Source organism: Lissotriton vulgaris, chromosome 7 (assembly GCF_964263255.1).
Source record: "Lissotriton vulgaris chromosome 7, aLisVul1.2, whole genome shotgun sequence".
NCBI lineage: Eukaryota > Metazoa > Chordata > Amphibia > Caudata > Salamandridae > Lissotriton > Lissotriton vulgaris.
The window spans coordinates 622840942-622853032 of record NC_141695.1 but is presented as its reverse complement, the minus strand read 5'-3'; the positions used below and the strand labels follow the sequence as shown (position 1 = coordinate 622853032).

Genomic DNA, 12091 nt, shown 5'->3' with positions numbered 1-12091 from the left:
TCCGCAGACCAGGAGAGCAGAGACGCAGGACATGCAGCAAGGTACGTTTAAAAATTCTCTTTTATTGTGCATTCAGTCTCCCCCCCTGCAACTCCCGCCCCCGCAACTCCTCCCACCCCCACGACAGCCCAAGTCCCCTCTGCCACGTCATCTGCGAGCCATGATGCTAATAAAGGTGTGAGCTACCTTTCTTACCCAGGTAAGTCCCACCTGGCGCTGTACAAGGATTTTTTCACTCCTAATTGAGAGAAATTAACAAACACATGCATATTTAAATATAACATATAGGGAAAAGAAGCCGATTTTAGAGTTAACATGTTAAGAAAAAGGAGAGCCTTTCCAACATTAGTTTAATACAATAAAAAATGTGGTCATGCAAGTGCAATTTCATGGCACGCCACTATAAAAAGAAAGACGTGAGAAACTGTGAAAGGGCCAAATAGACCTGATAAGCATACAAGTGAGCTATAACTTTAGCAGTGTGATAAACACTAATTATCCTTAAAATGGAGACACCTCTTCCTTGCCATAGACCTTAGGGGTTACCAACATCCTGGTCAAGGAGGGGGTGATGTCCTTTCTAGTCACACAACTAGTTTAAGGGTGACAAAACATTAGTCCTATCATGAGAAATGGAGAGTCTTTTGCTCACATATATCCAGATTGAACCAGTCCTAACGCTAGCAGAACAAACAGAGACTAAGATTTGGGTGGTCTCCCTCAGATGTATGCCGAGTATGCAGGGTAGAGTAGTCAACCGGTTGAGGCTATCTGATAACAGTAACAGGGTGCATGAGCATGCGTCTACGCGATGACATTTTAGAGGCAGGGGTGTTAATGAGACTGTTACTTACCACAACAGAAGTAGGCGTCACCCATGGAATCAAAGTTCTCTAGCATGTTGGGGGCGCTAGAGGGCGCACACGCGGAATGGCTGCTTGACACTGCAGCTCCCGCACCTTGGCCATCGATCCTTCATTATCCTTTGCCACAGATGTCCGACATCGCCCCTGACCCCGCCACTTGCAGCATAATACTGTTCTCTGCACTCGTCCCGGAGCCCGTTTGATTATCTTCACCGGAGGCGGAGATCTGGCCGGGTGAGATCGGACCGTCGGGAGCCCTGGTCGCTGCTGGGCGGGGAGACCGGCTGTGGGGTCCCACGTGAGGTCGGTGCTCGCCATGCGGCCCTAGGCCTCGCCTACCCTGGTGCTCGCGATCCATGTGGGCACCCCGTCTGATCCTTGGCCTGTTGTGCGACCTGGGGACCCGCTGCTTGGCCGCTAGTTCCCCACTGCGGACGGATGCTGGTTGTGCCTGCGGCGGACAATTGGATGGTGGACACCCCCGAGGAGCTGTTCGACCTGGCGGAGCGGAGGCCCACTACTAACGGCTGCCAGAGACTGCCGCTACGGTCCCGAGCTCGGTGAGTGGCGCTCCGCCTGTGCAGCCTATCTCCCGCGATTGCCACACGCCTACTACCTGCTCAAGCCCCAGTGCCTGCCGGCCCGCCTGGTCTCCCCCGGGCACTTGTGGGGGCCCCTGGACACCTGCAGCCTCATCACCACACGAATCCTACAGCTGCTGACTGCTCACCCAGCCTGGTTTGCCTGCTGCCTACAATGCAACGCCCCGCATCCCTCTGCAGGCCTGTATACTACCCTGCACACTGACCTAGCACCGGGCCCACCTCCCCGGGGAGCCCTCGTGCTGCTGCGGCCCCGCTTGCGCCCACTGGTGCTTCTACTTCATCAGAGCCCCGAGGCGGACAGCCTGGACCTCCGGCCTGGACCCTCCCGCTTGCCACCCCTGGGACCACGTGTACTGCATTGCCTTCTTGCGCTGTGGCTGGACACCCCTGCTTCACGTTGTTTGCGGCGGACTTCTCCACGTGCTTAGCCCTGCCTACTTGGCTGGTCCCGGCCTGGACCCTTCTGCTTGCCACCACTGGACCCACGTGTACCGCATTGCCTTCCTGCGCTGTGGCTGGACACCCCTGTTCAAAGCTGTTGGTGGCAGATCTCTCCACGCGCTTAGACCTGACTATTTGACTGGTCCCGGCCTGGACCCTTCCTGCCTACCACCACTGGGACCACGTGTACCGCATTGCCTTCCTGCGCTGTGGTTGGACACCCCTGTTCAGAGTTGTTTGTGGCAGATTTCTCCACACGTTTGGTCCGGCCTATTTGACTGGTCCCGGCCTGGACCCTCCTGCCTGCCACCACTGGGACCACGTGTACCGCATTGCCTTCTTGCGCTGTGGCTGGACACCCCTGCTCAAAGTTGTCAGTGGCAGATTTCTCCACGTGCTTAAACCTACCTATTCGACTGGTCCCGGCTGGTGCTGTGCAAGTGCGGCCTGGACGGGCGGCGGCGCCGATCTGAGAAGCCAAGATGGTGCGCCCTGAGAACCGCCAAACGAAAATCAGCTTCGACGGCGCCAAGAAACCCACGAAGGCGGCCCCTGCTGACCCTAGCTCCGGCGCCGCTTCCACCTCCACTCTCCCCTCCCCTGCCAAGGAGCTCGACCTACACCATCTCTTTCAAGAGATGCGACAGGGATTCGCCACCGTGGTGGAGAAGGTGGATGGTGTAACCGCTAGACTTGACGCTTTGGCCCACAGGGTGGATCGGCATGAGGAACGACTTACGGCCACGGAACAACGTATCTCCGATGCAGACGATGTTGCTTCCACTCATACCACCCAATTAGCCCGCATGGACAATCTTCTTAGGATTATAGCGGCAAAGAATGAAGATTTGGAAGCCCGTAGCCGACGCAACAACATCCGCGTCACGGGTGTTCCGGAGTCCACCAACACGGGCAGGATGGAGCTCTACGTCGAGAAGATCCTCAAGGGATTCATAGGCGAGGATGCCTTCTCTCCGCAGTTCATTGTTGAGCGAGCACACCGGTCACTAGCGCCTGTCCCTAAACCTGGCCTGCCACCTAGGCCAATCATCGCTAAACTGTTAAATTACCGTGACCGCGATGTGGCGCTGAGAGCTGCTCGCACTCTACGATCCCTTCAGTACGATGGTGTCACTTTTTCTATCTATCCGGATTTCACCCCCATGGTACAGGAGGAACGGCGCAAATTTCTCCCTGTGAAGAAGAAATTACGGGAAGCGCAACTGGATTATGCCCTACTCTACCCAGCGAAGCTACGGATCACGCATCAGGGGAAGCAACGTTTCTTCACAAATCCCCAAAAAGCCGAAGACTACTTGAAATCACTCCGCAGGGCCAGAGGAAGTGACCATGGTGCTGCTGCTGACTCGGGGGATGATGATCCTGCTGCTGCGGGGAACGAACACTGACCATGAACGGTTACCTGAACTAAACCTTTGACTATCTAGAACAAGCATGCTGCCTATTTGCCCTGATGTGACTGCCTCTTCAACATGACATGGCGGTGTCTGGCTGCATCTGTGGTAATGTATACCAAGTTCCGCTTGCCTAGCCCTGGCCTCCACCAAGGGCGGTATAGTTTTGGAGGCCATCGGCGGGTAGAGCGGCTGTGCGCCCTTGATGTCGCTACCCCATCGGGTGCACCCCATGCTGACTGTTAATGTGTTAGAATTGGATGTTGGGGGTGGGGGTGGGGAGGAGGGTCTAAGGGTGGGAATGGATGGCTGCAGACAAGTTTGGGGCGCTGTAGTGGGTGGGGGAGGGGGTTCGTTGGGGGGGGGGAGGCCTACACACCGAGAGTTGTTTTGGAATGTGTCATTTCATATTGCTCACATAGATTCGAGTCAGTTAAGAACGGCTGCCTTACTCTGTTCGAGAAATGATGTTCCACTATACTACACTAAATGGCGGTCTTAGGGTCTGCAACACAGCTACACTGTATGTCGTGGAATGTCCGTGGGCTCAATAATGCTAGGAAATGTTGTGATGTTCTCGCATACCTCACCAGGCATAATGTACATGTTGCCATGTTCCAGGAAACACACCTATCACCACAAGGGCGGGCCACCTTTGCATGTAAATGGGCTAACACTCGCATCTTCTCCTCCTTTTCCACGTATGCCAGGGGGGTTGCTATCCTACTCCGGGGCACTGTCCCGTTTCACAAATGCGGGGAACTGACAGATGGAGGAGGTCGTTACGCTTTACTTTGGGGGAGAATGGGCCACGACACTGTCACCTTCGTTAATTGCTATGCACCTAACGTGGACACACCCACCTTCTTCACTACTCTTTGGGGTAAAATCCTTGACGTGGGCTCCCGCCATATCATCTGGGGCGGGGACTTCAATTTGGCATTGGTACCCAGCATGGACAGAGCAGATGGGGCTGCCCACTATAAACCCAAGGCAAGGGAGGCCCTCGAAGGTATCATCACGGAGGGGGCCCTGGTAGACGTATGGCGGTCCTTACAGCCGGTAAGACAGGAGGGTACTCACTTCACCTCGCAGACTGGCACTTGGGCACGACTAGACTACTTCCTTGTCACCCCTGGAGTCGTACCTGGAGTATCGACAGTCACACACCTACCGAGGACGTACTCTGATCATAGCCCTGTCCTGCTGCACACTAGAATACCTGGGTGGGATTGCCCTAGACCTCATTGGCGCCTACAGCCGGCGGCCCTATTGGATGCCTTGTTCCGCTCTGAGCTGGGGGAGGAAATAACGGATTTCTTTCCGAGGAACAAGGGGTCGGTCGAGTCGGTGGAACATATCTGGGAGGCCTTTAAGGTAACTGTCAGGGGATATTGTATAGCTAAAAGTTTTGGGGTCCTCCGGGACATACAGGCCACTATCCGTAAACTTCATGGGGAGTTGCGGGCATTGGAGATTCGTATGGTCGACGAGACTGATCCTACATTACATGCTGAGTTCAGGGTCACATTGACCAAATATGAAGAGGAGGCTGACAGGGAGGCGAAATTCAAGGGAAAGCACTGGCAGGCTCGGAGATATTGTGAGGGGGACCGCCCGGGTAAGGCTCTTGCGGCCTTGACACGGGTCCCCCGTGATCGCAATGCCATTCTAGAGATCACTGATGACCAGGGTAACGCGGTCAGGGATTCGGAAGCACTACTTGCCACCTTCACCTCACATTACCACAATCTGTACACCACCAAGGCTTCGGCGGAGATGCCCTACGCCGACTATCTGAGTGAGGTGGCCCTTTGCTGGCTTAGTGATGGCGACAGGGCTTTCTTGGCGGCTCCGCTCGAACTGGACGAAATTAGGGAAGCCATTATGTCCCTTAAAAATGGTAAGGCGCCTGGGTTGGATGGCATACCGGCCGAATTTTATAAAACATATATAGACATCATGGCCCCGGTTCTCCGTGAAGTGTACGAGGAATCGCTCGCTGATGGCATCCTCCCAGGCTCTATGCGCGAAGTAGTTATCACCTCCCTCCTTAAACCTGGCAAAGACCCTGGATCCTGTGGATCCTACCGTCCCCTTTCCCTCCTGAATTGCGACGTAAAGATACTAGCCAAGGTTCTGGCTACTAGGCTGTCCTTGCTCATGACCAGGATTGTACTGCCAGACCAGTCGGGGTTTGTTCCCGGTCGCTCCACTTCTCATAACCTACGCACCTTATTTTCGCTCCTCCGCACGGTTCATCCTGACCTCCCAGTCGCTGCTGTCTTCCTAGATGCTTCCAAAGCATTCGATTCGGTCGAATGGCCCTACTTATTTTCAGTACTGTCGAGTATGGGTTTCCCCAAGCTATTTCTTTCCTGGATTCAGCTCCTCTACACACGACCGACGGCGAGAGTTCTCATCAATGGTCGTCTTTCCCACTCGATAGCCGTCACGAGAGGTACGCGTCAGGGGTGTCCTTTGTCCCCCCTCCTTTTTGCGATTGCTGTTGAGCCTTTGGCATGTCGGCTCCGTCAGCTGCATCGGGAGAGTGCCGTACGGTGCCTACAACGCCAAATAGATGTCTCCCTCTATGCAGACGACATCACCCTTTATGTTAAATATCCTCACCTTCACCTCAACCCTCTACTGAGAGAATTTGTAGCTTTTGGGGGCATGTCGGGGATACATATCAATTGGTCCAAGTCCCAGTTCTTTCCTCTCACCGACTCTGTAGTTGACTTTCCCCTCGACTATCCTCTTGAATGGTGCCGCTCCGACCTCCGATACCTAGGCATACAAATCTCGCGGGATCGGGAAGAGACCCTTCGCTCCAATTACGGAGTGGCAATCACGTCCCTTACTGCCACGGTCGACCGTTGGGTCACATTGCCACTCTCCATGGCTGGTAGGGCCTCCCTCATTAAGATGGTTGTGTTGCCCCGTTTTCTTTACCTCTTTCTCAACGTCCCGTATTACCCGGGTGCTTTCTTCTTCAAGACCCTGAAGTCGGAACTCTGTCGCCTGTTCTGGGGGGGCAAGGCCCCACGGTTGAAATGGTCTACACTGATACTGCCTTACGAGGCCGGAGGATTCGATGTCCCTGACCTTGAAGCCTACTACCTCTGCGCGCAAGCCCACTATGCATTTCATTGGATGGTTCCCACGCCCTTCATGCCGCAACTCGCGGTGGAGGACTGGATAGTGCATCCCATACCGCTCAATGGCTTACTTCATTGTCCGGAGTCGATGATCCAGACTCCGAACACGTCAGTCTCCTGCTCCCTGGACGCTTGGCGCCGCCTGGCCAGGAGACTCTCCTGCACCTTCCCATACTCTCCCCTTCTCCACCTGACATTTCACCCCTCGCTCGCTCTCTTACAGGAACGTGGTTTCCAGCTGCTCTGTGACCGGTTACACATTGTCACCTGGGGTGATCTCTTCACGAATAAAGTTTTCAAATCCATGGAAAACTTCTTTGCCACTCAAGACCACTCCCCACTCGACGTCTTTTACTACCTTCGCCTCCGACAGGGGATGAAGGATATCCTTCCAGATTATCCCCATGAGCCGGAACTCCTGTGCCCTCTACACTTTCTGCTTAGCTCGCAAGATGGGGCACATTTAGTCTCTGGCTTGTACCGCCGGCTTCGGTCAGACATTAACCCTCTTGAGACAGGTGCCAGGGCGTCCTGGAATGCTGAGTTGCTTATCACACTCACTGATGAACAGTGGCAATACTGCTGCACACTCACAGCCAGGATATCAGCTAGTAGCAGGCTCAAGATGATCCACTACAGATTCCTCCAACGGCTCTATTATACTCCGGTCAAAAAACTCAGGTTCCACCTTGCAGATACTGACAAATGTGAGCGCTGCCGCGCTGATCATGCAGGTTTCTTGCACCTTGCCTGGGAGTGCCCGGCCGTTCGGGCATACTGGCAACAGGTGACCGAGGCTCTCACCGCGATGACCAAGATCACTGTGGAAGCGGAACCGCTTATCACTCTGCTGGGGCACACGCCGCATTTCCCAAAACCCAGCAGGAAATTCATAGACACAGCTTTGCTCCTGGCTAAACGACATGTGGCATGTCGTTGGGGCCGTGGCAGGGCGCCGAAGTTTAAGGACTGGCTTTCGGATATGACTCACTGTCAGGTCCAACACCTTACTTATTCAGAACTACTACCGCTCCCAAGCAGGCCCAAAGACATCTGGGATCCACTGGTTTCCTACCTGCTGAGTCAGGGTGATGAAGACACAACCTCGAATTGACAGCTGGGGGGATATCCGACCGGGCTATCTACCCTGGTGCCTAAGAGACCTGAGTTCCTAACGCTCGCATATCCTGAATCCTTGATCTCCCATATGTCCCCCTCTCGCCTCACTACTCGTGCCGATACGACATACAGCGTGAGTAGCTGATTCACCACATTTCAATACGCGCCACGCTCCCATCTTTTTCCTCAAGACTATCACTTCACTGGGATACACCTCACGACCCTGACCCTATTATTTTACGTGCCCATCAGATGCCACGACCACCACCATCATCCTGTGTTGCGACCTATGACTGTTATTCCGTGAGCAACCATATTGCATTGTACTTTTTCTCTTCACTCAGACATGTGTGCAAGGCCTTTCTTATCTTTTTTTTTCCTTTCTTGTTACCTGTTCCGGGTTGTTAAGAATTGGGGAGAAAACAATGAAAAATCTGTTCTGCTGCTGTAAATCCTGAATTGCACTTGCCTCTTCTCCCCCCTCCCTCCTCCCCCTCCCTGTCTACTTCCCCCTTCTCTCCTTTCTAGTCCTCTTCTTCTCTCCTCCTATCTTCCCTCTCTTTCTCCCCCCCTACCCCTATCTACTCCCTTACCTTTCCCTCCCTTACCAAATGTCCTTTCCTTTCCTTTTATCTTAGCATGGTTTATCGCCACCGGGCCTCCGGGATGCCGGTACTAAGGCTGTGTCTACCACTATCACTATTAAGGAACAGTGTCGTTTTAACTCTGTAGCTGCCGGCCCCTGGGTTGTGGGTATACACAGCAGTGTAATTTCCTAATTATGCAATAAAGCAGTTTGAACACCAAAAAAAAAAAAAAAAGTTCTCTAGCATGCTAACAGGCTGAAAAGCATTGTTTGTTCACACTGAACCCCTTGGATTTGCCCTATTGATTGGAGGCGCTATCCAGTCTCTTTTTTTGCACCCAGATATGTGCTGAATTTCTTGAGGGAATATTTCTCTAGGCCCCAGCAGGGTACTACGAACAATAAAAGACTCTCCATTTCTCATGATAGGACTAACGTATTATCATCCTTAAACTAGTGTGTAACTATAAAGGACATCACCTCCCCTATACAGGATGTCAGTATCCCCTAAAATCTAGGGTATGGAATAGGTTTCTCCATTTTACGGATAATTAGTGTTTATCACACTGCTAAAGTTATAGCTCACTTGTATGCTTGTGAGGGCTATTTAACCCTTTCACAGTTTTTCACATCTGTCTTTTTATAGTGGTGTGCCGTGACATTGCATGTGCATGACTACCTTTTTAATTGTATTAAACTGATGTAGGTAAGTCTCTCCTTTTTCTTATCATGCTAACTCTAAAATAGGCTTCTTTTCCCGATATGTTATATTTAAATATCCATGTGTTTGTTAATTTCTTTCAAGTAGGAGTGAAAAAAATCCTTGACCAGATCCAGGAAGGGCTCCCCTGGGTTAAAGGTAGCTCACACCTTTATTAGCATTGTGTGTCAGTGACTAGTAGAGCCACAGCAACTGGTTTTAGCGATCCATTAGCCATGAAGAATGCCCGAGACCGTCTAGGCTACCAGCAATGTGAAAAAACATTTTGGGAGATGGTAGACGGATCTGAGCCATTTTTATCAACATACGTGTCCACAATTGATTTTAGATCTACCCGGTGTCCTCTTGAATAAAGGTAATAACCTTGGAACATTGAGGTATTTTTAGTTAATCTGGATCCTTCTCCTTTTATCCAGTAGTTTTTATCTAATAACTCCCTCCTTCCATTACAGTCTTCGAGGTGGTCGAGTCCCCCTGGTGGCATTGACCTACCAGGGTGGGAAGAGGATGTCGATAATGAAGCATGACACTTTTATGTGTGTGAGGTTTCCTCTTCCATAAATGATGACTTTCCCCAGATGTGGTTGAAGTTAAGTAACATCCAAATTTTAGATTCCTTACAGTTCCAAGAATATTAGGAAACCGCACATTTTTTTAATTCTTCTTCATTTGTCGTTAACGCCACATTACCCATTTCTGTGATTGAGCTGACTCTCTGGATGGACATGACACAGCGTACCCTCTTCCTCTTTCTTGGTTGTTTTACTATTTTTCATCAATGTCACCATTACAGAGAATGCCACAAGATATTTTAGGTAAGTATAATCCCTTTTCTTTAAACTTCAATGTAATGTAATTACATTTACTTTAATTCAATTTAAAGTAAAATAATGACTATGGTTACTTATTTAATTCAATCAACTTTAAGTGCCATTACTTAAGAGTTATGGTAAATTATGTACCTTTATTTATTGTAACTTAATTGAGGTGGAAGATATTTATCTGAATTGATGTTTTGTATTAAGTAAATTAAGTTAGGATTCTTGTTACTTATTTAAAATATATGTCAAATAATTCAAACCAAGGGTAAGGGATAGAGTTAATTTACTATTGTGTTCTTTTAGTTAATTCGATTTAATATATATATGAAGTACATTGTAGATTGAGGTCAAAGATGTGAAATTAATTTAATGAAATTATGATTTCTTATTGATTTGAAATTATTCCCATCTAAAATAATTAAGGGTTGGATTAAAGTTTTACATTAATTTACTTTACTATAAGTTAAAAATTGCAGAGTCAGACTAGTGTTATCGGGAGTGAAAGTAAAAGGGATACATTAAATAATGTAAATATTAATTATGGGTTTCATTTAATTTCATTTACTATAAATAGATAGTAGAGATACCTAATCTTATGTTATTTTATTTAATGTTATTAAATTAAGTAAGTGTTAGGGTTCTTTATTTAAAAAAGAATTATATTTTAATAATCAGCGATGAGAGCTAGGGTTGTGTTATGGTTAAATGAAAATAAATTAAAGTAATGACATTTATTTTATTTGAATTTAAAAATGTCGAAGTAGCTGTTGTAGAAATGAGGTTGCAGTGAGATATATTAATATCATCAGTAAAATACACAAATAAATTTCCTCAATGAAGTAGTTGCTGCCAGTATAGTAGTCAACATGTCGTTGCACCATTAAAGTTGTGAAGACTGAGGTAGTTACATACAACCATCTTCCTCTGAAATACGGCGGAGTGGCCAAGTCCGGAAATGAGATCTCACAGTCTTGCAACAAGTGTGCTGATAGCCTGCGGGCTTAGTGATTCACTCACTGAGCCCAGCCTACCTTTTTGTGAAGGCTGGCTACTAACAGATTGCCTAACAACAGGCCAAATGCCATTGCTTGCTCCATTTGATGGGAGTATAGTGGATTAAACAATTTTTACATTGTACAATGTACTCTTGCATCCAAGAGTATGGTTGTACCTAAGGGGAAAATCAAGCTCCCTTCTACACACCTGTTTACTTAGGCAAGTAAAGTGTTTATGTTGCTCCTTAGCGCCTAAAAACATTGTTTCACTTTAGTTGCAGAAGTGCTCTTTGGATCCTTGTTTCCTTGGTGACGGGAGTCTCTTGATATTGTTGCTCTGTTATCCTCCTGCCACTTTTGCCTTACCTCTAGGTCTGGTTCCCTTTGTTGCCTCCTGTCTTTCACTGTTCTTGTTCCAGTGACTCCCAACTTGGCACTATGTACCTTGGGGCTAGCAATCTTGGGTTGGTATTAGTTTGTTGTTCCCTGTTTCCTCCTAGATCACCTGCCCCATTTAGGAGCAACAGCTTCTGTCCTGCTCTTGTCCAGTTCCTGCTGCTTTACACCAGCTTCCCTTGTTTTTGCATCACTTTGGTGTTTGGAATCTCTGCAGGTCATTTTTCTGATATCCGCTCTCTCCTTATTTATCTCTAGGTTCCTTGGTTCTGTTTGGAACTTGCAGTCTGATGCTGGCCGTGTTCAATATTGGTTTTCAAGTCAATCGCCCTGGGTGTGAGTCCCCGATAGACATCATCTTCCCGTGTCTGGAAATCGTCTTCATCAGCCTCCAGGTGACTAGCATTTGGGGGTGTCTGCGTAGTTCCTCAATTTAGGGGTAAATGTGCAATGCGATCAGCACATAGGTGTGCACAGCAATGTTAATCCTGGACCATAATGTATAAGCTTAAAGGTATTATCATGTTGTAAGCCAGAACATTCCAGTGATTGAGAGCACCTCTGCACAACCTCAATGTTCTTCTCTCAGTACAACCGGCTACTGATGTAAAAACATAATAGGAACAGCCTTGAACCCTTGTTGAGTGCAGCACTCTGTGGAAGTATTTCCTGTCTTAAGAACAACTTTCTACAGGTAAAGAGTATCAATCCTTATGTAAGTAGAACAGTTTCAATCACCCAACCTCTCCCTATTTTAATATCTCCCTTTAGAAAACATCCTAGTGCTCTGTATTCCAAATATATAAGAAAGAAGGCAACCCTTCATCCCCCAAGCCTTTCCTGCTTCTCACTGCATTAAACATGGTATAGCAGATATAGTTGTGTAAGTGGCATATCTGTGACTTCACAGACGGTGAGTGCACCCTCTTGTAAGTAGCAGATTAAAAGCCGAGACTCTTTGATTT

At 48.9% G+C, this 12091-nt stretch overlaps 1 protein-coding gene across 1 annotated transcript in view; it reads left to right on the top strand.

The window, feature by feature from the left end:
• The window catches only part of OTOP3 (otopetrin 3), a 120242-nt gene that overhangs the window by 83448 nt on the left and 24703 nt on the right, over positions 1-12091 (top strand). Inside the window, exon 3 of the mRNA XM_086930797.1 lies at positions 11385-11521. Within this exon, the coding sequence (XP_086786923.1) occupies positions 11385-11521 (137 nt within the window). The remainder of the gene's footprint in view (positions 1-11384; positions 11522-12091) is intronic.